This window comes from Mixophyes fleayi, chromosome 2 (genome assembly GCF_038048845.1).
Source record: "Mixophyes fleayi isolate aMixFle1 chromosome 2, aMixFle1.hap1, whole genome shotgun sequence".
Taxonomy (NCBI): Eukaryota; Metazoa; Chordata; class Amphibia; order Anura; family Limnodynastidae; genus Mixophyes; species Mixophyes fleayi.
Genome location: NC_134403.1, coordinates 357,041,197 through 357,067,359, shown reverse-complemented (window position 1 = coordinate 357,067,359; position 26,163 = coordinate 357,041,197). Strand labels below are relative to the sequence as shown.

General features: G+C 39.8%; 1 protein-coding gene across 2 annotated transcripts in view; it reads left to right on the top strand.

Annotated features, from left to right (window-relative positions):
* The window catches only part of LOC142139516 (interferon alpha/beta receptor 1-like), a 39,516-nt gene extending 16,280 nt beyond the window's left edge, over nucleotides 1–23,236 (top strand). For both annotated transcript variants that reach the window (XM_075197187.1, XM_075197186.1), the window contains exons 3-11: nucleotides 1,548–1,720; nucleotides 2,393–2,532; nucleotides 5,386–5,536; nucleotides 8,006–8,111; nucleotides 11,251–11,426; nucleotides 16,281–16,438; nucleotides 18,369–18,516; nucleotides 21,112–21,266; nucleotides 22,425–23,236. In XM_075197187.1, the coding sequence (XP_075053288.1) occupies nucleotides 1,548–1,720; nucleotides 2,393–2,532; nucleotides 5,386–5,536; nucleotides 8,006–8,111; nucleotides 11,251–11,426; nucleotides 16,281–16,438; nucleotides 18,369–18,516; nucleotides 21,112–21,266; nucleotides 22,425–22,634 (1,417 nt within the window). In that variant the 3' untranslated portion in view covers nucleotides 22,635–23,236. The remainder of the gene's footprint in view (nucleotides 1–1,547; nucleotides 1,721–2,392; nucleotides 2,533–5,385; nucleotides 5,537–8,005; nucleotides 8,112–11,250; nucleotides 11,427–16,280; nucleotides 16,439–18,368; nucleotides 18,517–21,111; nucleotides 21,267–22,424) is intronic.
* Nucleotides 23,237–26,163: the final 2,927 nt, after the last annotated feature.

Below are 26,163 nucleotides of genomic sequence, written 5' to 3'. Positions count from 1 at the left end.
AACAACAAGTTCTCCACTCCTTTAACAGCTGAGTGGGCACCTTGTGTTGCTTGTCAGGCTTCAATATATGTATAAAAGGGAAATAAAGAGGCATCTATATGGTGAAGTATGTTTGAGTAGTGTTCCTAGTTACTATAATTGTAAATGTAGCTGAAGATATAATGGAGATTGCTTATGTGTAATTGTACCGTCATCTGTATCCCCAACTCTCTTGTAAAGGGGTCAAAATTGATGTATAATGTGGACTCTGCTTCAACACACCAAATCCACTAGGAGAAAAGAAGAATGATAGAAACAGCAATAGTATAATACCATTTTAAAAAAATTATTCCCACATAAAATAAAGTAAAAACACATATATGAAAAGGATTTACAAATCGTCAATAGAGACTTTGTGGAGATTCTTGGTTCTAAAGATCAGGTTCTCTGTTGCTACCAGAAATGCAAATCAGTGGAAGCTACAGGAGGGAGGCAGTAGAAGTGTCACCTGGGCATAGAAAGCAGATCCCCTGCTCCACGCGTTTCACCTCTCATGAACTTCATCTGGGGAAGCTTTGTTTTGAGAGATCAATGTTCAGAACTCACTCTGAGTTAATATGTTAATATTATTTGCTTATATGGAATCTATTAAAAACAAATATATATTTCTTCGGGGGGAGGAGGGGGGCTCTTAAGTGCAGACTACTGCTGTTGCTGAGAACCACATTGGAGAGTATCTTCCTGTGCATCCGGTTCAGGTTTAGGAGCCAGTGAACTTACCTTGGTCAGGTACAGGGTTTTACAGACTAAAACAAAATAATCACAGGGATGTAATCTGTTATACACATCGTCTGTGATTTAGGGTTTTCCAAATAAGGGTTGTTGTTTTTTTTTTTCTATTATTTGGAAAACAACTCCTAAAATACAATGCATTATACAAGAGATGCCTGTAATATACAGATGGAGCCTCTCTAACATAGTGACACTAGGCTTTATTTATGGCAGGTTATAGGCTGTTTATAGGGATTATTACAATTTCTCTGGATTAAACAGTGCTGGTCATCTAAGTTTAGGCAACATTCACAGTCAGTAGGGCAGCAACTAGATTTTTTTACTCTACAATGCCATAGGGGTAGATTTCTCAAATCTTCTAAAAAGGAAAATTGGAGTGGTTGCTATGGGCAATCCATCATATTCTAAATATCATTTATCCAGTACATTCTAGTTCTAATTGGTTGCTATAGGCAACATCTCCACTTTTCTTGTTTAGAAGTTTTGATAAACCTACCCCATATCTCCTCTGTTGGGTTATCACCATGTACTAAAAATGTGAAGATCATTTTGTTGTAAACTTAAATGTTATTAAAAATAATTTATTGAAAGAACTGTACTCCTCCACGTTTCCCCTTTTAGTACTTAAACTCGTTTAGACAAATGACAGAAATATGTCTCGTTTACTGAATTGAGTCTTTGCAACTGTACAAACAAGGAATAAAACTATAATATGACCCTAAAATAGACTATCCTGTTTTACCCTTCTACTGATTACATGTTATATTGCTCTGAAGGTCTGGGGCACTAGCCAGCGAAATCCCTGGATGTATTCACACTGATTCATACATATGCAATATCCCCCCTGAATTACTGGATATCAGTCAACAGTATATTCTACAGGTCCGAAGTGAAGCACCCCAAGGAGAAAGCCTATCTAACGCCATAGTCTTCAGTCCAAACCTTGTTGGTAAGCAAGTGGTAGTCCATTGTCCTATCTTTTATACACTATACACTATAAATTTGAATTTCAGAATACTCCTGTTGTGTTAGTGACATTGGCTATTTACGCTGGAGTCCACCAGTGTCGCCATCCTGCTCTACGAACGTAGGACTTTGTATGGGGGACTAATTCCTTAGAGGGAGCAGCAAAGCAGAATATCCACCAAGGAGGAAGCCATTTATATGTGAAAGAATAAGGTTTCCGTTCATATTCCCTGCAGACCAGGCTGCCCATATTATTTAAATAAAAAATAGAGCACCCGTGGTATATGAAATGTGTTCATACGTCTTGTGTTCTCTCGGGCACTAAGTGCAGATATGCTATATTTAGTTCTCTGCAGGCAGACGGTAAACCTCTTAATTTTTACATTTATGAGTAATCTACCAAACTGGGCCCATCATGTACAAACATCAAAATGATCTGGACAGAAATAGCGCCCCCATCTCAAATGGAGAAGATTAAAACTACACCCTCCATGTGGGCGTATTCCTTTTTTTTTCCCCCCAATAGCCCCATATAAAGTAATGTGTTAACAACAGAGCACAGGTAGATTGACATCATATTGGTTAATTATACCGCTCCTAATTCAGAATAACTTGAACGGCATTATTTTTCCCTTTGTCTTGGCCATTTAACTAGATACTGAACCTCCTCCTCTTCTGTGGGTGGATTCTACTGATGGGATTGTAATAGTTAATATGTCAACTCAATATACATTGTCCGATGATGCAGCTGTGATTTATATCATATTTCTCCAAGAAAATGACTCTAACGTGGAGGTAAGTGGCTCTTTGGATTCTGCAGTAGGCAGTATGGAAGTTCTCAGTTTAATTTAAGCTACTTTAATATGTAGAATGGGAAAGGCATAGATTGTATATCATCTTCTGTATTGAAATGTTAGGAAACATTTTGATATTTAACAAGGAAGTCATCTTATATTTGAGTCTTTGTTAAAGATGGTGATTATGGAATTATGGATGGTGAAAAGGAAATATCACTTTTCTTACCATAATCCATATGTGCCGCTCTGTCTATGATTAATGGACTCTTATTCTCTAGACTCTTCGGCTTCATAAATCACTTTACTACCTAACTCTGTGCATCTTGTCTGCACCCTATTTTTTTTTCTTTGTTAAATAAAATTGTCAGAATCACTGGTCACTGCCAATAGATTCATTAAGGAACGTAGATGCCGATACATGCCACATTTTGTGTAAAATGCTCATATAGTGCCTGTTCTAATAGTAGAAACAATGGTTATTTTTTATTATAATAGGACTCGGGAAATAGGTGACATTCAATATCATAATCCTGAGCCCTCAAAACCCAAATGGAGATATGTATATAGTATAAACTAAATGATCCCTGTCGCAAACCTGCTCAAGGGCACCACCCCTTGTGAAAACATACCAAACAAATACAAAGTAAGGTGCGCCCGGGGAAGAAACCACAATAATAATTGAATAATATAAAAAATATTTGATATATATTAAAAAAAATAAAAGATGTCGGACCTTGTCTGAAATACAAAAAATATCTTTATTTTGACCAATACTAAAAAATGTGTTGTTATAAAAAATATTAATATTATGAATGCAACAAATATATATCTCAGAATGATTACATTCAAACTAATGCATAAAACGCTGACTCCATAACAGGATGATAGTATGTGTCAATTATTATTGTGGTTTGTTCCCTCGGCGCACCTTACTTTGTATTTATCCGGGAAGTACCCTATTTGCTGGCGTATAAGACTACTTTTTTGCCCTGAAAAACATGCCTCCAAGTGGGGGGGTCGTCTTATACACCGGGTCCAGTATCGCGCGGTATCCAATGCAGCCGCGGCGGGTCATCAGCGTGGCTGCGGCGAGCATCAGCAGCGATACAGGGGTGCCAGCCTTTTCGGCGTGACCGGCCCATTCTGCTGACAGGGAGGGCAGACAAGGAGCAGGGACCAATCCAATCAGGCTTTGTATACAGCCAACAGCCAACCACATTACTGCACCATTGTACAGTACAATACAGCATAGAAAATGTCCAGCAGTCAAACCCCTATCAACCCTATCATGGCACCAGCAAAAAGAAAGAAATATAATGCAAGTTTTAAACTTAAAGTTGTAAACTTTGCCATGGAACATAATAATTGTGCTGCTGCAAGACAATATGGAGTAACAGAAAAGATGGTTCGGGACTGGAAATCAAATGAAAAAGCATTAAAGATTATGCCAAGGGGTAAGTGTGCACTTGCTCTCTCCCTCTATTTGCTATCTTCCTTCTATCATTGACTAGTGAATTACGTTTAATAAACTTGCACTGTTTTAAGTTTACTGTACATGTTTGATAACATACAGCCTTGTGACAGTTTCCCTGCATGTCATAGGCATTCGAATATAAATTAACATGTTGAAATCAAATCTGATGTTTTTTACGTTTTATTTGGTGGGGTAGTCTTATATGGCGAGTATATAACAAACTCTATATTTTGAGTGGAAATGTTGGGGGTCGTCTTATACGCCGGCAAATACGGTAGGTGCTGGGGAGAACACTGGCATATATACTGTTATAAAATTGACTTTTCCAAAATCTACCATTCACCTATGTGACTTTCCTTTTAGCCTTCAAGATCAGTCAGAACCTGTCACGCCCATCCTTAAAAATGACAGCAGTAATATCTGGGTATTTATCTAGGACAAAGGTTCTTAACCTTTTCCTTTTGAATGTTTTATCTGTGAATCAGCTTTGTGACCTATGCTTCAGTTTTTAATTAATCGTGTCCTTTAAAACCACGTTACTGTGGTCTAACCTCGGGTATTATTATTGAGTGTAATGCATTGGAAATTGGCTTCTAGCTTCAAATAATAATAAAATATGATATAACAATTAGCTAATTAGTTGGTAGAGCACAATCGGTTTGCCAAAAGTGGATCATGGCAATCTCCCCTAAATGGCATAGTGACCAATGTTTAGAGACCTGACCTATAGGTTAAAAATACCCTGTCCTAGAAGTCTGACCTGGCAGCATTGCGGGTGCTAGATATTACGGCTCAACGCGCTTTGGTACAAGAGTAGTTCTAGCAGCACAGAGATCACACAGCCACAAGGCATAAAACTTTGTTGCATCCATTTTATTTGGAAATGGGGCTGTATTATGTACTGGGCAGTGAAGGCTGCACCATACTGTATTATATACTGGACAGTGAAGGCTGTAATTTATTTAATTACATACAAGACAATGGGCCTGATTCATTAGTGATCTTATCTTGTGCAAAAGTTAGGATGCTTATTTTTAAGAAGAAACGGGGAGATAAGAGTGAAGTTAAGATGGATTTTCATCTTAACTCAAGAAATTCTTCACTTACGCAATGGATTTTGCTTCTTATCTCCCTTTTCTGAGCATGCACAGAGTGGATTTGCTTAAGATAATCACAAAATGGCAGATAAGATCACTAATGAATCAGGCCCAATGTTTGTATTATATACAGGACAATGGGGCTTATCTCTTAATATATGCTGGCCATTATGGCTTTACTGTACTGTTAGTAGGGGAAGTGATAAGGGTCATTTTTTTTCAGTTGCTGTACTTTTTTGGGCATTATGCACTGTTCATCCATTTTAATTTTGTATTTTAGAGCTTTGAAAGCAATTATCAGCAATATATAATACCATATAAAAGCATTTCACCTGGTGTAACCTATTGTGTGAGGGTTCAGTTATTTCATTTTTCGAAGAGATTGCACAGTCCATCTAGTCCTGCAAACTGTTTCAAACTTCAACTTGAAGGTAAGTTTATTTTGTGTGTAGCTCTATATAGAGCAGAGCGTGTACTCTGTGTAACAATGTGTATTTTCCCTTAGAATGAAAGTATACAAATATCTTTGGCTTGTTATGTCATTATATTTATAGTATCATTTTACAGCCTTCATTAAGAGAATTAGTTGGCAACTAAGAGCTAGTTAGCAAGCTGCTAGGTTACAGGCACAGGGGCGTCTCGTCTCTAGCCTGCTCCCCGTCGGACGCTCTGTCTTTAGGGACACTCCGGAGTAGCTTTAAGCAAGCTTGTTCCTATTGTGATCACATGATCATTTGGAGCCTTGTGATTGGTGCTATGCTTCTACTTACCAGAGGCTGTTAAATATTCCCATTACCTAATAGTAGATTTTAAGTTTTCGATTAGGGTCTTCTTTACATAAGATGTTTACAGCTTAATGTAAAGTTAACAGACTAACGTTTTTAAGCAGTAGTTCTTTAAAAGGCCTATCCAGTCTGAGCATTTGTATCACATTGCAGAGGAGGTATGAGGCTTTTCTGAGCATCACAGACACTGTTAACCCTCCCGCCATAGCACATTCTATTCCTGCGTGTCCCATATCTAAGCAGTGATGGGCTGCTGGGGACCCCAGGGCCACACGTGGCCCTCCGAGCCTTCGAAGGGCCACGTGGTCCCTTGTAATATTCAGCAGTATGAGTTCTACTTTAAGTAATGTTTCTGGTCTCTTGAATGGGATTGCATGTTTTAACTGATGGTTCCTAAACTCTTTATGATCACATACGACCTCACAAACTCATCACCAACAATAATGAACCATCATCGGTTTAAAGAGAAAATCGCCGTTTACATATCTCATAGTTTTTCCTGTGTCAGATATCACTAGTTTGCTTATAGTAAAATATTTTCTGCCAGTTTAATGCATTGCACACAGAAACTTATTTAAATGAAAACGAGAGCGTAATTATGCATTGAGGGACATTTTGGGATATTTGAAATATATGTTATACAAATTTTCTTACTAAAATTTAAAAATCTAAATTGGCGTTGCTACTTTGAGAATAGAAAATGTATAGCACGTTTGTTATATGTATAGCTTGTCTTGCTGTCATTTAAACATTTAGCACAACTAAAATCTAACATTCTACAGGAGCGACAAATGTTTAATTTAAATAACCGGGAATAGAAATCAAAACTGCAGATTAGAAACCTGTTTAATTGAATTGAATAGTAAAATATTGATTCCAGTTCAATACGTTTCGATCACTAAGATCCTCTCTAGGTTATAGTGAAACTAATTAATACGCCTTTCATCTCCTTAATAAAACATGTACTTGCAGCAGATTCCAGTAACAGCAGCCAACAGGAGCTGGATTAGGTTGCAAAATTGCTACTGACAATAGTATGACCTCCGACGCGTTTCGACAAACCCTGTCAGACTTTTTCAAAGATAGCTTTTTCTCTATAGAAATGGAGTGTTAAGCATCTCTTAATTGCTTTGCTTCCAACATGTGTGATCGTGTGTACTCCGCTTCTAAAGACAGAGCTGATCTTTAGGAGCATGACAATTGGATTGGGGAAAGACTGTTATCTCAGTCCTGGAAATGTTGTGTTTAAGAAAGCAAGGGGACGTCCAAAAAGAAGGTGGCTGAGGGGCAGCAGAAGACATAAGGGAAGGAGAGGAAATATAGATTTCATCGTTATACAGGTGTTACTGGAGGCCACGGGAGATGATAAGGTCACCAAGGGAGGAGGTGTGGAGGGAGAAGAGCAGAGAAGAGTTGATCCTTGAGGAACTCGGACAGGTAATGGACAAGGGAGGTGGAGTCTCGGGAGTCGGGTTTAGAGACCGAAAAGGAGCTATGTGTGAGATACATATGTAGTCTGGAAATGTTTATTAGATGTATGTAACAGGATTTGGAAGCAAATTGGATGTGGGGAACAAATTACAGTTTTGAGACACTTAGGCAGCAATCTTGAGGGGTAGGGTTCATTTTCGTGTTAAAATAGTGATTTCTGGTAGACAGCTGCTGTTGACAGTGGGAATATTACTATATTTACAAACCTAGATCAGTTTTTTCCGCTGAAGATGAAAGAATCCATTGTACAAAATTCTTGCCGTCATGTACAACAGGGTTGTAGACTATATTGCTGGATCACACACATAAAGATTTGTATTCTGCAACATTTGAAAGTTCCTTTCCAACATAAAGTCTTAACTGTGTTGTTTGCTTTGTAATACAGTCATCATTAACATTTACATAGTACTATCATCTCTTCCTTTGGATCTTGGATCCAGGAGATTTTCCGCAGTGGAGGTGCACTTAGATTCACATAATTGAAAATAAAACCTGACCTCCCCTGTACCTCTGTCAACCTCGTCTGGGCCCTATGTAACTGTTCCCCAAATCTGAGCCCCCCCGTGTTGTGGTTTTAATTGAAAATTAATTGTGGAATAAATATGAATTTCTCTTGTCTTGCAGGGTCCCCAAAGAATCTCCGGGTGGAGGCAGTAGACACAAGATACCTGTTGCAGTGGGACTGGGACTATGAACAATATCCAAACGTGACATTTTCAGTGGAACAATGGTATGATTTTTAAGATGTATTGGACTTGACCCAGAGTACCTCCTTATCAGTCTTCATCTCCTGCACATGCACTTACATGTCAGTGGCACAAAGTATTTCAGGAGAGAAGTGTCATGCTCAGAAGAGGGTGACCCGTGGCTGTGGTTCCAATTCATTCTTTTCTGTTTTTTATTTGTAATTAAGAAAAAGCTTTAGAGGGTTTTTTTTTGGGGGGGGGGATATTTGCCGAAACACAGTATTTTGCGTTGGTAAGTGGTAACTACTGAATAAATTAATTTTTATTCCAAAAAGGGGAAAGGCGAGGATGAGTATACTTCTAATAATTACTAATAATTACTCTATGTATCCTAACCGGAGATACCCTGCAGATTCCAAGAGAGTGTTCTTAGAATATATCTTTCAGTATATGCAACACAGTTTTCTTTTTGAGTGTATCAGCCCATAAATGGCCGCGTCCACTCTATGTAGGTGTTAGGTAATTTTAAGGTGTACCTATGGAGGCAGACATTTTGTGGGATGAACCAATCTGCATAAGACTGGAGCCAATCAATTCATTGTGAATCGGTAGCATTACTGAGGCACGAATACTCATGAGGCATCGGTTCCTGGTAAAAAGACCTATCCGGTGCTAAGATAGGTCAATAGATCTGAATATCATCATCATCATCACCGTTTATTTATATAGCGCCACTGATTCCGTAGCGCTGTACAGAGAACTCATTCACATCAGTCCCTGCCCCATTGGAGCTTACAGTCTAAATTCCCTAACACACACACACACACACACACACACACACACACACACACACACACACACACACACACACACACAGACTAGGGTCAATTTGATAGCAGCCAATTAACCTACCAGTATGTTTTTGGAGTGTGGGAGGAAACCGGAGCACCCGGAGGAAACCCACAAAAACACGGGGAGAACATACAAACTCCACACAGATAAGGACATGGTCGGGAATTGAACTCAGTGCTGTAAGGCAGAAGTGCTAACCACTGAGCCACCGTGCTGAATATGTAAAACATCTATATAAAACAGAACAATACAATAAAAATATATGCGAGATATATGATCTGTCAGACCAGAAACCATTTTGCTTCTAAAAAGAGAAACTGGTGCCTGAAAATGCTGAACCAGACCTAATATAATAAGTGCAGATAAATATCATAGTGTCACCGACCACTCTGTCATCTATGGAGAATTCAGCCTATATCTAAAACTGATATATGTTTGTTAACAATATAAAAATAAATCTTTATACAAATGTCTACCTAGTTACTCAGCGGTAACCAACACTGTAGTAAGAGGTAATTGATAAATTAAACATGAAAGTGACAACGATTGTTGCTACCTGTATGGATATTTTGTATTCTCATCTCTTTCATTGAGTTCAGCGTGGATCAGTGGTACTTTGTTATATGCCTGGCGTGAGCTGAACGCTAAATACTTCAAGATATAAGAACATTTAGTGGCCACTCGCGGAGTTCATCTCTCACACTTAATTATAAATGGGGCATAGCTTTGATTCATAAGGAGAACATTTATTGGTCTGAGCTCAGATTGAAGACAGCTCAATTCAGCGCGAACAGTCCACGGAGACACATCACGCTGATATCGGGGCTGAAATCTCTGCTCATTTTGGGGTGCGAGGGAAAAATGACCATAGATTCCTTACCGTAATGGCCGGCAGTAAACGCTACCCCTAGTGGCCAATAGAATCTTCACCTTTGTTTGAAATATTATTCTCCATTTGATTCTGTTAGTTTGATCCCGGTTCTGTATGAATTTCTTTATTTCTTTGTATTAGTGATTATCTTTAACTGAAAGCTCTGTCTGTATATATGTTTATGCTTCATCCCATCTAGTTATTTAAGGATTTATTTAGGAGTTTTTGTATATTTTTAATAAACATATTTCAATTCTAGACTTGGGGGGAATTTTTCATAGAGACTGTGCAGTCAGTCACCCTGGGGGGAAATTTACTAAGTTGTCATTTTTTTGAGCTATTTGGCCATCTGGAAGATAATTGGAGGCACAATACACATATTAATTATGAGAGCATCCTTTATTTATTGATTAAAGGGGCAAAAATCATTATTATTTTATGGGGACAATTATTTTATGAATATATTTGAGGGACCAAATTAATGTATGGTTGTATTCAGAGGGGTATATTATTTTATAATTATGGGGGCGGTACTATTTGATTGATTGCTAATGGGGGCCATAATAATTTATTTATGACAGGGGCAACACTTAATATTTTATGATATCGGTACCATTTATAGTGCACACTTGTGGCACTACAAGTGTCAGCATCCACATGAGCAAGTGATCGGGGCATTTGTTAGGGTGAATTTCATATAGTTGGGGGTTGTTTTGTTTTATTTGTTTAGTGAATGAATAGGGTTTCTTTTGGTGTTTTTAAATACATTTTTTTAGGGTACAAAGGTCAGATTAGATTTAAAAATAAATAAAAAAAATAGTAAAGAAAAATTATAATTAATAATTATTCACCTTATGTCCCCCTATTTATCCAGTTCATTTTGACACTTAATATGTGTAGTTTTCTCTAGTTTGAGTTATGTTAAATAGGCTAGACATGAGGGTGTGTTATTAATTTTTTTTCCCCTAGTGTGTATTTCATTTATTTTTTATTCTAACTTATCAGAGTGTCCCGCACTAGGTCAGAGTACACTTTGAGGGACGCTACAAATATATTTTTTAAACAGAACGGATATCCTACGTGTGCCCCAGTTAGTGCAGAACTAAATGGTAAATAGTGAAATTTGGTCATGTGATCACTGTGGGTTTTATTTAATGCTGCGCAAAACTAATCAACCAATCATAACTGTCCCTGGCTGCAGACCTGTGGCCAGCGCAGCAGCGCCCCGCTGCCATTTCTAATACGGCACATAGGAATAAGTCTCCCTGCCGCCCGCCGTGCTTTACAGGTAGTTGAGGGGAACAATTAGCACAAAGATGTAGAGAAGGTCTGTTGTAGCAAATATATATTTTTTGTTGTGGGTTAATAGTAATAATTGAGTGAACTACCACATCTCGGCAATCTATAAATAAGAATGAATGTTTATGCGGTGCTAATGATATTTTTCTTTTTGTTTAAAGCAATCTTCCCGATAGAGTTTGGAAAAATATTGACGTATGTGGAAATATCACCGTCTCTGAGTGTGATATATCAGGCATATACTTTTACCAGTCATGTATTTTACGCACATCTGTATATGAGAGCCAAAGAGGGGAATACAACTCCAGCCTTGTGCGTTTTTCTCCATACGAGGATGGTAAGTTGCCATTACTAAAATAACAAGGCCTTAATTTGCAGACCACATTCATGCTTACTAGGTAAAACAACATATACTTGCTTTTTTTCCATCTATAACTATTATTTTTTTGTTTTTCTTCGATGTAACTAATGGTCTAGAAATAAAAAGTAAAAGAGGACAAGGCGCGCAATAGTGTAGTATGTTTGTAGTAGAAATATCAAAAGTGCATATTAGAACCCAAAAAGGTCCAAAATACAGCCAATCCTCGTCACCAAAGAGGAGTATAGAGAAAGTAAACCAGAGATCTTAGTGCAGTGATCAATCCAAATGTAACACCAGCCACTCTTGTGTGTATATGTGCGTACCAGATTTAAGGTCTTTAAGGCTTATCTGTATAGATGTCCAAAAGAATGCTGTATCAGGTCACACAATCTCCATATCCCGACAAATAGCTGGATGTCTCAAAGATTAATCAAATACAAGCCAATAGTGTATTATCTCAAGAATACAATTTATTAAGTGCACATAAACCACTCACATTTCAAGTAGCAGAAAATCAGCTTATCTGTGAACGATGATGAACCACATCCAGATACCTTCTCATCGCGTTTCGTCTGCTCAGGTATCAGACTTCATCAGGAGTAACTAATGGTCTGTTGAAATTTTCAGATTAAAGTCTTCAATGTGTCCACCTCCACTACATTAAGTTTGGCTCAGCTGTCTTTTTTGTATGGAGGCAACAGATGCATTTTAAAGGGACAGGTTTTTTCTTGTGCGCAGTAAGACATCAGGAGGTCGCTGGTGCGTATGAACCCAAGCTTTGTTTCTAGGATACCTTGACAAGTCTAGCTTACTTCAAAACTTGCTTCCGTTACATCAGGAACTGCTTCTTTATGTGTGTAACACCGTTGCTCTGGGATGCTAGGGTTGGGGGGGATTCAGGACACCTGTGGATGCAGGGTCCCACAGCCGGAGCACACCAGACTTGTGTTACACTCCCAGAGTCCAGCTTGCTTGTTTTACCAATGTCCGTAAGTAAACAGACTGTTGACACTAAAGGCGATCCAATGCACTATTGCGAGGAAGAAGTGAGCGACCCAGTGGAGAGAGTCACTTGTGTGGGAAAGTGACCGCCACAAAATATATGGAGTCACCTGCAGTTGATCCACAAGGGGGACCTCTGAAGGAAGGTGGACTGAAAGACTTTGTGGCCTCAATTACTGTGGATAGCCCCTACCGTAGTGACCCTGCTATATTGCAGGGTCACTGTGGATTGGTTACATCTCATGTTGTGAACAATACTGCTGTCTTTTGCCAACTGCCTGATATCGTCTGCAATATCGGATCATGTGTGGCCTCCTTAACAATGACTAGGAGGTGGAACGCGGAGGTAGCTTTTCAGACAAATGGTTTAACCCTCTACTTTCCATGTCTACCCAGAGCTGGATTAAGGCTTCGGGGGGCCCGGGGCACTTAAGACAGGGGGGCCCCTAAGATCTAAAATTAAGGGCTTTGCTGCTCTCTCCTACCTGTTCTTCTCACTTTCACCACCTGTGCTGCAGGTTTCTTTAGTTGCGGCTTGTCTGGATCCAGGAATGGGTACATTTAGAAAATTACAGCCACTCCCGGCGTTAAATCAGTACCACCCATGATTAATAATTAGGTCTTCCTCCAGCCCCAACATTAAAATAATAGTATTCACATTTAATAAATAAACCTATTTCCCTCCCTACAAACAGCCCCAGCAATAAATTAATAGTATTTACATTTCAGAAATATACCTATTTCCCGCAACCGTCACTGCCATTAAATAATTCATAGGCACATCTAATAAAGGGACCTCATTCTCCCCAAACTCACCCCCACATTCAGTAGGACCCAAACCACCCCATCTTAAATTAATTAATTGTCCCCACTATTGTGCCTCTCTTCTCCCCCTTTTTTCCTTACTGTGCCTCTCTTCTCCCCCTTTTTTCCTTACTGTGCCTCTCTTCTCCCCCTTTTTACCTTACTGTGCCTCTCTTCTCCCCCTTTTTCCTTACTGTGCCTCTCTTCTCCCCCTTTTTCCTTACTGTGCCTCTCTTCTCCCCCTTTTTCCTTACTGTGCCTCTCTTCTCCCCCTTTTTCCTTACTGTGCCTCTCTTCTCCCCCTTTTTTCCTTACTGTGCCTCTCTTCTCCCCCTTTTTTCCTTACTGTGCCTCTCTTCTCCCCCTTTTTCCTTACTGTGCTTCTCTTCTCCCCCTTTTTTCCTTACTGTGCCTCTCTTCTCCCCCTTTTTCCTTACTGTGCCTCTCTTCTTCCCCTTTTCCTCCATAGTGTGCCTCTCTTCTCCCCCTTTTTCCTTACTGTGCCTCTCTTCTTCCCCTTTTTCCTACATAGTGTCCCTTTCTTCTCCCCTTTTTCCTACATAGTGTCCCTTTCTTCTCCCCCTCTTTCCTACATAGTGTCCCTTTCTTCTCCCCCTCTTTCCTACATAGTGTCCCTTTCTTCTCCCCCTCTTTCCTACATAGTGTCCCTTTCTTCTCCCCCTCTTTCCTACATAGTGTCCCTTTCTTCTCCCCCTCTTTCCTACATAGTCTCCCTTTCTTCTCCCCCTTTTTCCTACACAGTGTCCCTTCCTTCTCCCCCTTTTTCCTACATAGTGTCCCTTTCTTCTCCCCCTTTTTCCTACATAGTGTCCCTTTCTTCTCCCCCTTTTTCCTACATAGTGTCCCTTCCTTCTCCCCCTCTTTCCTACATAGTGTCCCTTTCTTCTCCCCCTTTTTCCTACATAGTGTCCCTTCCTTCTCCTCCTTTTTTCCTACATAGTGTCCCTTTCTTCGTTATTCCCTTTTTTTTTTTACTTACCTTTCTTGTAGCTTCTTTCTTCTCTTCTCTTCTGTCTTCCTGTTTCTTTCCTGGTCCTCTCCGCGCTGCTCCTCACTGAAGGACAGACGTGACTTGACGTCACGCCTGTCATTCAGTGTTAACAGTGCAGAGAGGAGGGAGGAGGAGGTACGCCGGCGCTGCGATGAGGTGAGTAGTATCTATACATATTTTTTTTCACTATCCTGCTCCCCCCACCAACGCAGGGAGCCCCGAACCCGACCGCAACCCCCCCCTTTCTCTGAGGGCCCCCCGCCGCCGCCATTAAGGAAAAAATCAGTAGAGGTTATGCGCGCGACGGCGGGGGGCCCGGGGCACGTGCCCCCTGTGCCCCATCCTTAATCCGGCTATGTGTCTACCATAAAGACTGATCGAGGAAGCTTCTACCGCTACCAGCTCTGGTGCCGCCGCTCTCTTCCCCGTTGATGGTACAATAGGGAAATGTCATGAACATCCTGTAGGCTTGTGTGGTCCCATGGTGTTTACCTGACCTCCATTACTTGTACTTCATACTGCTTCTAAGAGCAGACATCCTGCTGTGTAATCCTTCACCTAAAGCACTTCTTATTATGAACAGTGGATGAAAGGGTGTTGTTTTTTTAATACCGTTATAAAATAAAGATGATACTTTCACTTTAACCTGTATTTCCACTTAAACGCTGATTCTAAAACTTTCCCACAATGTTGTGTTAAGCGTCAATTTCCTTTTTAAACTAGTGATGAAAGGTCAGCTGCGGTCAATGCTTCTTTGATAGAAGTTTTTTAGTAGATATACACAGAGACAAGTCACCGTGCAGAGGCAGTATATAGGATACAGGACAAGGGTATGTAAGTACATTGACACTGTTGTATACTTCCAAGATGCATCAGAAACCCAAGTAACTAAAAGAGGGGCATTAGGCATTAAAAGGGGGGGGGGGATGATGGTGCAAATGTAACCACAGTAAACTCATCTGCCGGCAGAGAGGATTTAACATAAACAAATACTTAATTAGAATATAAGTGTGAGTAAATATACACTAATCGTGTGGAGCATTTGCCTGGCACACCTAGATAGACTATATCGGTGGAGCAGCTCACCGCAGTAAGTGTAGCCAAACCTCCCAATTTTAAAGTCAAGGTATTGGCATTCGCTTCAGTGTTCATTGACCGTTTTGCCACCTAACACTGCAATCTGCTTTACAGTGTACACTCCCAGGACTTCCCCCTTATAACGCCCTCATCTCTTTATTTCTGTCCATTATTCCTCTAGATTTTGCTTTTTCGTATAAGTGTAAAAATTGTCTCTGTCTTATATATACAGTATATCACCATCATCCTCATCACCATATATATATATATATATATATATATATATATATATATAGCGTCACTAATTCTGCAGCGCTGTACAGAGAACTCACTCACATCAGTCACTGCCCCATTGGGGCTTACAGTCTAAATTCCCTAACACAGATTCCCTAAATTGAGGTCAATTTGTTAGCAGCCAATTAACCTACCAGTATGTTTTTTTTGGAGTATGGGAGGAAACCGGAGCACCCGGAGGCAACCCACACAAACACAGGGAGAACATACAAACTCCACACAGATAAGGCCATGGTCGGGAATTGAACTCATGACCCCAGTGCTGTGAGGCAGAAGTGCTAACCACTGTGCTGCCCTATATACTGCTTACGCTCTTTGTCACTCAATAATGATAATTTTAATGTGTAATCTAGGTTGCTTGATTTCATACAATACTCTTCGTGAGACTGAGTTTCATTGGACAGTAGACTACACGTTCTACACTCCATAAAATATATAAATGTTTGCTCAGTGCAGCTAACCTACAACTTTGCATCGGTTCCTTATAAGATTACATTGTTAAATGGACACTGTAGAGTGTAAGTACCTGCTTATAGAGAAAGCTGCTCTTTATTCTTATCTAATTTACAATTTATGTATATTGTAAAACTGTACTTATACATATGTTCTGTAATATACTGTATATTTCTCTTTATTCAAAGCTATCATGGGACCTCCAACAAACATTGACATAACCATTGTAAACAATGATCTGTTTGTTCTTGTAAGTGCGCCTGAAGGATTTAAAGATTCTAACCTGCTAAGTGTTTGTGATTGGGAGTACTACCTGGAATTCTGGAATAATTCAACACACACAGAGGTAAATTCAAAAAGATTAAGATCTGTTATTCCATATTTACATTAACTACCTTCAGTAATTTAATTCTATAATCTAATAAATCTCTCGTAAAATATTCTCAATCTGTTCTCATAGATATCATATTGGGTAAATTGAAAGTAAGCCTTATTCTTTTTTGTATTTCATTTTATTCTATTTGTTTCAATTTTATTACTGGCTGATTACTGGACATTGCTATACTTCTGACCGAATATGTTCCTTATCACAATAATTCTAGTACAGTAAGTAAATAGAGGCCCATGTAGCGTAATATGTCACTGCAGATGTATTCATCTTTATTGAATCTTATTTATTTTAATATATGGAATATCCATAATAATGTACAGTAGGGGGTGGTTTCCTGATTTCCTAATGTACAATGAAGTGATCACAACTCTCCGAATATAAACAATAACAGTCCGTGTTGTCCCCAGAAAATTTTTCCAGCCGGGTGGCATTAATAAGTAGCCGGGTGGGGGCAGTGTAATACTTTGCATTAATAATGAAAATTGCTGGGGGTTATTGCCCACACCTGCCAGGACTGGTCAGACTGGTGGTCAGTGGTCCAACACACACTGCTGGCTGTAGTGCTCACATAGTGCTTGTTATAATAGGAGAAAGAATGGTTTATTTTATTATAATAGGACTCTGTTGGGTTCTAAGCTACGGGTGGCAAATAAAAACAGCCGGGTGGAACACCTGGGAAATAGGTGCTGGGGAGAACACTGAATGACATCACTCTTTGGAAGTCATTGTTGCAGCTCCAGGTAACCCATTGTTGACAAAAACGGAGACCATAGGAGTATGAAATACTTAATCACTTTCAAATAAGGATTGGGCTTCTGACTAGGATTTTAAAAAATCAGAAATGAATCATTGTAGCACCCCCTTCCCCCAAATCTCTCCTCTCTTTCTTATTTGCATAGTGTAGCCAATTATATATTGATATTGAGCCACTGCTTTACCCAGGAATATTAGAGCAAGACACAGGCCAGTGTCAAGTTAGAATATCCACCTGTAAACTGCAGACTCCTCAGTGCAGGTAAACATGTGACTAACTATAGAAACAACCTTTCTGGAACAATGCAACAAGTTAGGTAGCTCTTCAATATGGGCACCATGCAATAAAGCCACTTCAATTCAGGAGAATAGACTTCTGACTAATGTAATTTACTGTACTGCTGCAAATTTTTGTTCCCGTTTATGGGAGAAACTAAAGAAAACCCACAGCATTAGTTTTACTTGTTAAGTAATCTGATGCACGTGGCAGCACGGTGGCTTAGTGATTAGCACTTCTGCCTCACAGCACTGGGATTATGAAAACACTCCAAGAACATACTAGTAGGTTAATTGGCAGCCACCAAATCGACCCTAGTCTCTCTCTCTCTGTCTGTGTGTGTTAGGGAATTTAGACTGTAAGCCCCAATGGGGCAGGGACTGATGTGAATGAGTTCTCTGTACAGCGCTGCGGAATTAGTGGCGCTATATATATAAATGATGATGATTCTTGCTGAACTACCCAATTCCTCTCAATTTGGAGGGGGCAGATAAATTACAAAAATTTCAAGTATTACATAAAGGTTTTAATTTATTTATTACCATTAAATAAAAACAACAGGTCCATGGTAATTTAGGAAATACAACTTTTTGATTTTTTATTTTTTTTTCCTGTTTTTCTTTTAGTTTCTTTATGATTTGTGGGTTTTTATACCAAACGGATATATTAAAGCTTAGACAAGTAATACTAATTCAGTCATTGAATTGTGAAGGTGTAAACGGCTCATTACTGACCTTCTAGCCCAGAGCTGCTTAAGAATTGATTTCAGTCGCTCATATGTCTTAAGATAAGTTTAATAGCCATTTCCTGCCTCTGTGTATCTTATGTTGTTTTATGTCTCATTTTCTTTTATAGGTAAAATATATGAACAAGAGTGGACCTCATTTTCATATAGAAGCTCTGGAAATCTCAACAACCTATTGTATGAAAGTAAGAACAAAGTGTGACAGCAGATTTCAAGACAGAACGGGTCTTTACAGCGAGATTCGGTGCATCACCACTGGTGTGTAATCTGTCATTTGCTTTGCTGTAGCACAGAGTGAGTTGAGCTTGGCCTGTTTGTTAGAACAGGTCTGTCCCTTCCCTCTTTGATAAAGCCATGATGGCAAGAGAGACCTTCTCATGTATGTCCAAGAATATAGAGGACATAGATGAGAGAAACTATGTAATGCCTGTGAAATAGTAGGACTCACCCTGACTCCTCTAAACACCACTCACACAGTGCCAAAAGCCCCTACCGCGTCTCAAACACTAGCCTTATCATTTAAATCTGACTGACCTAGGGAGGGCCGTGCGCCCCTCTTCCAGAGTTATTCATGCTACACTCATCCTCATCACACTAGAATAAATTACTTTTTTAAATAAAACATCTAAGCCTGACTACAGAGATTTCTATTGGTTCTTATCGCAGGCCTGGCCAACCTGTGGCTCTCCAGGTGTTGTGAAACTACAAGCCCCAGCATGCCTTGCCAGTTATCGACTGGTTATATACTGGCAAAGCATGCTGGGGCTTGCAGTTTCACAACCCCTGGAGAGCCAGAGGTTGGCCAGGCCTTGCCCTATCACATTGTTTTCTCATTCTCAGCCCTCTCTACCTCCTATCTCCTTGTCCCCTTTGTTCTAGCTGTGTCTTCTAATGTTGTTGCTTTCTCTATAGTCTAGTCTTTAATGATTTACATTGATTCTGTTGTTTCTCTTGCCCCTTACTTATCTGTATATTGTTTTGTTTATACCTTGTTGATTGCACGGTATTACGGATTCTGTGGAGCCTTATAAATAAAATATAATGATTCTTCCATATACATAACTGTGTTCCCTAGCCATACCAAATTGGTTGATGTTGCAGGACCTCAAGAAATACCAGAGGACATCCAAAGATTCTTTGCTGAAAGTAACAACCTCCGTTGTAGACCCTACACATATCTGTACAGTTAGGAGTAATTCTATAGATATTGGTTCCACTAAGAAAAAACAAAGGGATAAGCAATCAAAGGAATTGGTAGCCTAAATCCAGGGACTGGACTCCCATCACATGAGATACCTGTCCACATAAGATGCCATCCGCTAAACAGATGTGAAAGAGCAACGTAATCTCCTTTTGGGTTCTGGAGCCAAGCGCGTCTTTGACTTCGATTCCAAAATGTTTTGCCTAGAGAGCAAAACGAGTGGACATATGTTGGTGAGGTCCCACAAACAAAAAATGTGTGCAATATATTTTATGATAAAGGAGAGACTCTCAGATCTTTAAAATGTCAGAAGAATGTGTCCAAAACGACCCAATGTTATGAGAAATAATGACATCTCTGATGCCGTGCAAGGTCTTGTTTGTTGTGCTGTACTGGTTGTCAGAGTGGTTGGAGGAGCTCTCTGCACTGGCACACAGCATACGTACCAACAGTTATAGTCTGGGCTCAGAAAGTGGGAAAGGTTAGACAGATGGAGGGCAGTGTGATCAATGTACAAGCACTTCATTATGGATTCTCTTTCTTGTCTTGTTACCTATTTGTTCTTCACCCTAAACTTAATCTTAAATTAGGTTGGACCTATTTGCCATTATATCCGTAGTTTCCCTCCCTTTCGTCACCTGCTCCTTCTCTTTGTTGCTTTCATCAGTTTTTGTTATAATAACATTTTTTCGCATAAACACAGAATTGACAAAAAATATGTTTTTTAGTAAAATGTCCAAAGCATGCGAGTCATTCCAGTGTGTTCTGAGATCTCCAGTGCACTAGATTCCAGTGTGCAAGCTCTGAGATCTCCGGTGCACTAGATTCCAGTGTGCAAGCTCTGAGATCTCCGGTGCACTAGATTCCAGTGTGCAAGCTCTGAGATCTCCGGTGCACTAGATTCCAGTGTGCAAGCTCTGAGATCTCCGGTGCACTAGATTCCAGTGTGCAAGCTCTGAGATCTCCGGTGCACTAGATTCCAGTGTGCAAGCTCTGAGATCTCCGGTGCACTAGATTCCAGTGTGCAAGCTCTGAGATCTCCGGTGCACTAGATTCCAGTGTGCAAGCTCTGAGATCTCCGGTGCACTAGATTCCAGTGTGCAAGCTCTGAGATCTCCGGTGCACTGGATTCCAGTGTGCAAGCTCTGAGATCTCCGGTGCACTAGATTCCAGTGTGCAAGCTCTGAGATCTCCGGTGCACTAGATTCCAGTGTGTTCTGAGATCTCCAGTGCACTAGATTCCAGTGTGCAAGCTCTGAGATCTCCGGTGCACTAGATTCCAGTGTGCAAGCGCTGAGATCTCCGGTGCACTAGATTCCAGTGTGCAAGCTCTGAGATCTCCGGTGCACTAGATTCCAGTATGCAAGCTCTGAGATCTCCGGTGCACTAGATTCCAGTGTGCAAGCTCTGAGATCTCCGGTGCACTAGATTCCAATGATGCAAACTCTGTGTGGCTAATATCTAAGCACCCTCAAAATCAGCAGCTACAGAGGTTATTGCCAGTTACATAGTTAAAATTCTTGACAAGATATTAGACTGTAATAATCATATTCTCATCATATATTATCATATTAATAATGAGACATAATACTCTGACAGGTCCACTTTAATTATAATGATGTTAAAATTTGTTGTGTTTCTTTTAATTGTAGATCCCCGATCTTATGTGACTGCGTGGATTACAGGGTCGGTCTTTTTTGGAATAATTGTAATTTCCATATTTGTTTACATTTGCCTCTGCCCCTTAAAACGTTACATGAAGACTATATTCTTTCCATCCAGCAAGCTGCCATCCAGTATTGGGAAGGTATGAGAGAAAAAATACCATATATCTCATAGAACTTATGTTTTATTTTCAAATGTTCAGTATATGATATGGAAACAGTTTATTTAGTATATAGAGTCGTGTGTATTCATTTGAGAGGGGGTTTGAAATTCTGATTGCTCAGTTGAGATATGAGGAATACCATCCAATGGAATACTGTCCTCAGATCCAGTACAATTTATTATTAAAGGTAGAATTTCAAGCTTTCAGGACTACTTGGGTCTCTTTGTTAGACCTGGTATCATACCTTGTGCCCTAAATGGTTGGCAAAAAAAACCGAGAGTTACCCCAGAATTCCATTTGTCTGGGGAAGAGCATTTTTGATGCGCTGTGCCCTCTCCTACACGAGCTTCCACCAGCTGGTACATGAAGACTGGAGGCTGGTCCGGGAGTTGGGCTCGCTTTCAGACTGCACCATGCTCTCTCCTGAGCTCACTTTCTCTGTATGTAAACTCGTGTGATGGACTGACGGGCAGCCACAATCAATTAATTTCTGTCTACAATAGAAGGGAGAATGGACAGCATTTGTATATGCTTTTTTTAATTCAGATATTTTGCATTGATTTTTCAATCACAAAGCAACTACAAACACACACAAAAGAAAACCCTAGTCAACCGCTTTAGGACAGACAAAAATGATAGATTATGGATGTAGTACAGTCACTGTAGTGTGGTTAGTATGTGGGGTGGGTGGGAGGGAGAGAGGCTGAAAACAGTAGTGATTTCAGTAATAGGGGATGACTTGATAGAATGAGGGGTAGGATTCCAGAGGAAAGGTTCAGCACGGAAGAAGTCTTCCAGGCAAGAATAGGAATGGATGATAATAGATTATGAAGTAATCGGTCACTTTGTTGGTAAATATATTGATGAGAAATGAATGCTTTGCATGTGCAGCATTGTGATGAGGTTTAAGGTGGGAAACAGACTCTTGAATTCAAATTGACAGTCAATGTAGTGACTAAGAGATACAGCATTGGAAAGACAGTTACAAAGTAATATTAATCTACTAGCCGAACTAGCGGTGGATTATAGTAGTGCCATCTTAGTGATGTAGGCCGATTTAGCAGAGAGATACAATTATCATGTGGGATATAATAAATGCGTTAGGTGGTGTAAAATAACTTTCATTTTCTTTTCTAGGATATGCAGGATTCATCCCGGAATTTTATCAAAATTCCATTTTCATTACACGAAGATGAGACATTTGACAGGTGCTACATTATTCAGGACACTCAACCAGAAGATATGGAGCAAATCGATAAAAATGCATCAAAAGCCAAGAACCAGGACTCCGGGAACTATTCAAATGACGATCAAGCCACAGGGGAGACCGATATTTGCACGCTGTGAACTTCATGGACCTTGTACTTCATCTGTTTTCAGGCTTTTGCCAAGTAGTCTGGGATGATCCCTCCTCCAGGACAAATAAGCTCTCAAACAGGGGTTTCTCCCCAGTGACCGTATTGGATGACTCAAGTCAAATATGAATTAGTCAAACATCTTGATAGAATGCACCTGCTAACCTGTACACAATAAGGGCAGACTGTTTAGGTGCTGAATGAACATTCCTGTGAGGTGATGTCACTAGTCCTTATGGCATTAATAGGGTGCTTCCTTATGAATTTGGGTTTAGCCCATAAAGTTGGTGCTTCCACAGGTGACAGAACTGTGATAACGGGTAAGGAGCACATTTAATGCAGCTTCTCCCATCTTTTTGTGAATTCTCTGCACTCCACCATGGGTTGCAGTTGTATTTTGTATCTCCAGATGACTCTTTGTAAGAGTTGCTTTATGTATATATTATACTTTGCTGTCGTAATGTTATAAATATGCCAAATCATCCTATTAACAGCACGTCTGCAGGCTTGGAAGCTTGTGTACTGAACACATAACTTATTATCCATGTTCATACCATGCAAGTTTATTTATATGTAAAACCTTTTTTATATATTCTTATGGGCATTGTTCATTTCCTTTAATTTTGTAGTGTTTGCCCTAAACATTTCAAGGAAAGAGGGTGAGAGTTTGTAAATTGGTGGGTGAGTTTTATATACTTACCCAGGATCTGTGCTCATTATGTGACAACCGTATTCTGTTCATGAAGCCATTTATAGTCGTGGACAAAAATATCCTAGATTTGAAGGGTTCCTTCTCCCAAAGGCTGTTCAGAGATTTCTTCTATTCCTTTCTGTTCTCCAAGCTCATTGCAGAACACACAACAACACAAACAGGAGAATGAATCCCTTTCTCTATTCAAGCTTGTTTTTTACAAGTGATTTTTATATTGCAGGCACCTGTTAATCACCAGAGGTGAGTTCAGTTCTACAGTAAAGGAGAATCATCTGCTTGAAAGCTAATTATTTCTAACTACTTCTAAAAGATACAATATTCCACTGCTAACCAAATAAATACATACACTATATGGACAAAGGTATTTGGCCACACCTGCTAATTATCGAATTGAGGTGTTTCAATCAGACCCGTTGCCAGAAGTGTATAACATCAAGCACCTAGCCATGCAGTCTCCATTTGCAAACATTTGTGATACAAAATGGGTCGTTCTGAAGAGCTCAGAGACTTCAAGCCTGGTACTGTGATAGGATATCACCATTGCAATAAGACAGTTTGTGAACATTCATCCCTGCTGGATATTCCATAGTCAACTGTAAGTGATATTATTAGAAAGTGCAAGCCACGAAGCGGAAGACTACATAAAATCACAGAGCGAGGTCAATGACTGCTAAGGCGCATGGTGCGCATAATTTGCCAACGCTCTGCTGATTCCATAGCTGAAGAGTTCTGAACTTCCACTGGCATTAATGTAAGCACACAAATTGTGCGGCAAAAGCTTAATGGAATGGATTTTCATGGCCGAGCAGTTGCATGCAAGCCTCAATCACCAAGACCAATGCTAAGCGTCGGCTGGAGTGGTGTAAAGTACGCAGACACTGGACTGTGGAGCAGTGGAAACGTGTTCTGCGGAATGACGTATCACATTTCTCTGTTTGGCAGTCAGATGGGCGAGTCTGGGTTTGGCGGATGCTACGAAAACGTTACCTGTCTGACTGCATTATGCCAACTGTGAAGTTTGGTGGAGGAGGGATAATGGTATTGGGCTGTTTTTCAGGGTTTTGTCTAGGCCCATTATCTCCAGTGAAGGGCAATCTTAATGCTTCAGCATACCAAGTCATTTTGGACAACACTATGCTTCCAACTTTGTGGCAACTGTTTGGGGAAGGCCCTTTTCTATTCCAACATGACTGTGCCCCAGTGCACAAAGCAAGGACTACAAAGACCTGGTTTGATGAGTTTGGTGTGGAAGAACTTGACTGGCCCGCGCAGAGCCCTGACCTCAACCCCATTGAACACTTTTGGGATGAACTGGAACGGAGATAAATTCTCTACAGAATGAATGGGCACAAATTCCCACAGAAACACTCCCAATATCTCGTAGAAAGCCTTCCAAGAACAGTGGAAGCTGTTATCGCTGCAAAAGGGGGACCAACTCCATATTAAAGTATATGTATTTGAATACAATGTCATTACAGTCCATCTTTGTGTAATGGTCAAGCATCCGAATACTTGTATAGTGTATTTGGATACTAAAATATTTTTTAATGTCAACATTTACTGGAAGAAAGAGAAACATTACTAGAAAAAACTAAGGGAGGCAATAATTTCGGGCACAACTGTATGTGCGAACAGGAGCAACATCTCTGGAGCACAGAATTCCTCAGCTCAACTTCTTACTCTGTAGTATTTACTTATCGAGAAATTGTGGCTCTGACCAAAACCCAGTAATGTTTAGTACAAGACTTTGGTAACAGGTACTTGAAGTGTATACAGTGGGGGGCATTTTCTTATCAGAAAAATGAGGCACGGTGCCTAATTCTGTAGAAATGTTTGTCAATGCGCAAGGATGATGCAAGAGACATCCCATTGAAACTAAAGGTCAGGACATTGGGCCTGATTTATTATGGAAAGTTAAACAAAAAATTGAGTAAGTTTTCTTGCTCATGTTTTCTGGACGAAACCATGTTACAATGCAAGGGGTGCAAATTAGTTTATTGTTTTGCACATTAGGAAAATACTGCCTGTTTTTCATGTACCACACAAATACTTAATAGCTTATTTGTACACTGAAATTTAAAGTTGATCTAGGACATGCCCTAAAGCCTATTTTGTCACTTTTTGGGCTGGTCACATTCCAACATCAATATCAGTATTTTGTTGGTGCTGTACCCACATGTTTTATACCTTGTTTTTTTGTTCAGAAAACGTTACATTTTCAGAAACTACCTTCAGTTTGGTTAAACCTCCTGTTACTGAAAAAATGTCTACCTAAAATGGGGGGAAAAGTGTTTGCTTGTTTTTATTGAAATTTCAAGAAAGTGAACTAAAAGCAAATGTGTGTATTTTTTTTTTTGTGAACACCAACAAGAGATGCTTTGTGGTTCTTGCTTTGGCTTTTCCAGAATAGCAACAGGCAGGTTTGTACACCTAGTTTTTCATAATAAAAGCTGCACTTGATGATAATATAGCATTATTATTTTTTTGCTAGTTTGCACTGTCTTGAATGAAACGCATAAACAATATGGATAGCCCAACAAGGCATAGCATTTTGAAAACTAAACAATCGACTGCATCTAATGAGAGAACCCATGAGTTTATTCAAGCCAGTTTTGGGGATATCCTTGCCCTTCTCCTCTATCACTGGACTTCTAATTATTTCTGTAATGTAGGGTATTATTGTCTGGTACGCATCCGATAATAACTATCAACTGGGCACCTCATTTGAAAGAGGGGTCTCGCATCTTTCAAGATTCTAGTTGCCAAGATGAAGAAGAATAGAGCACTTTAGTGCCCTCTCCCCATTCTC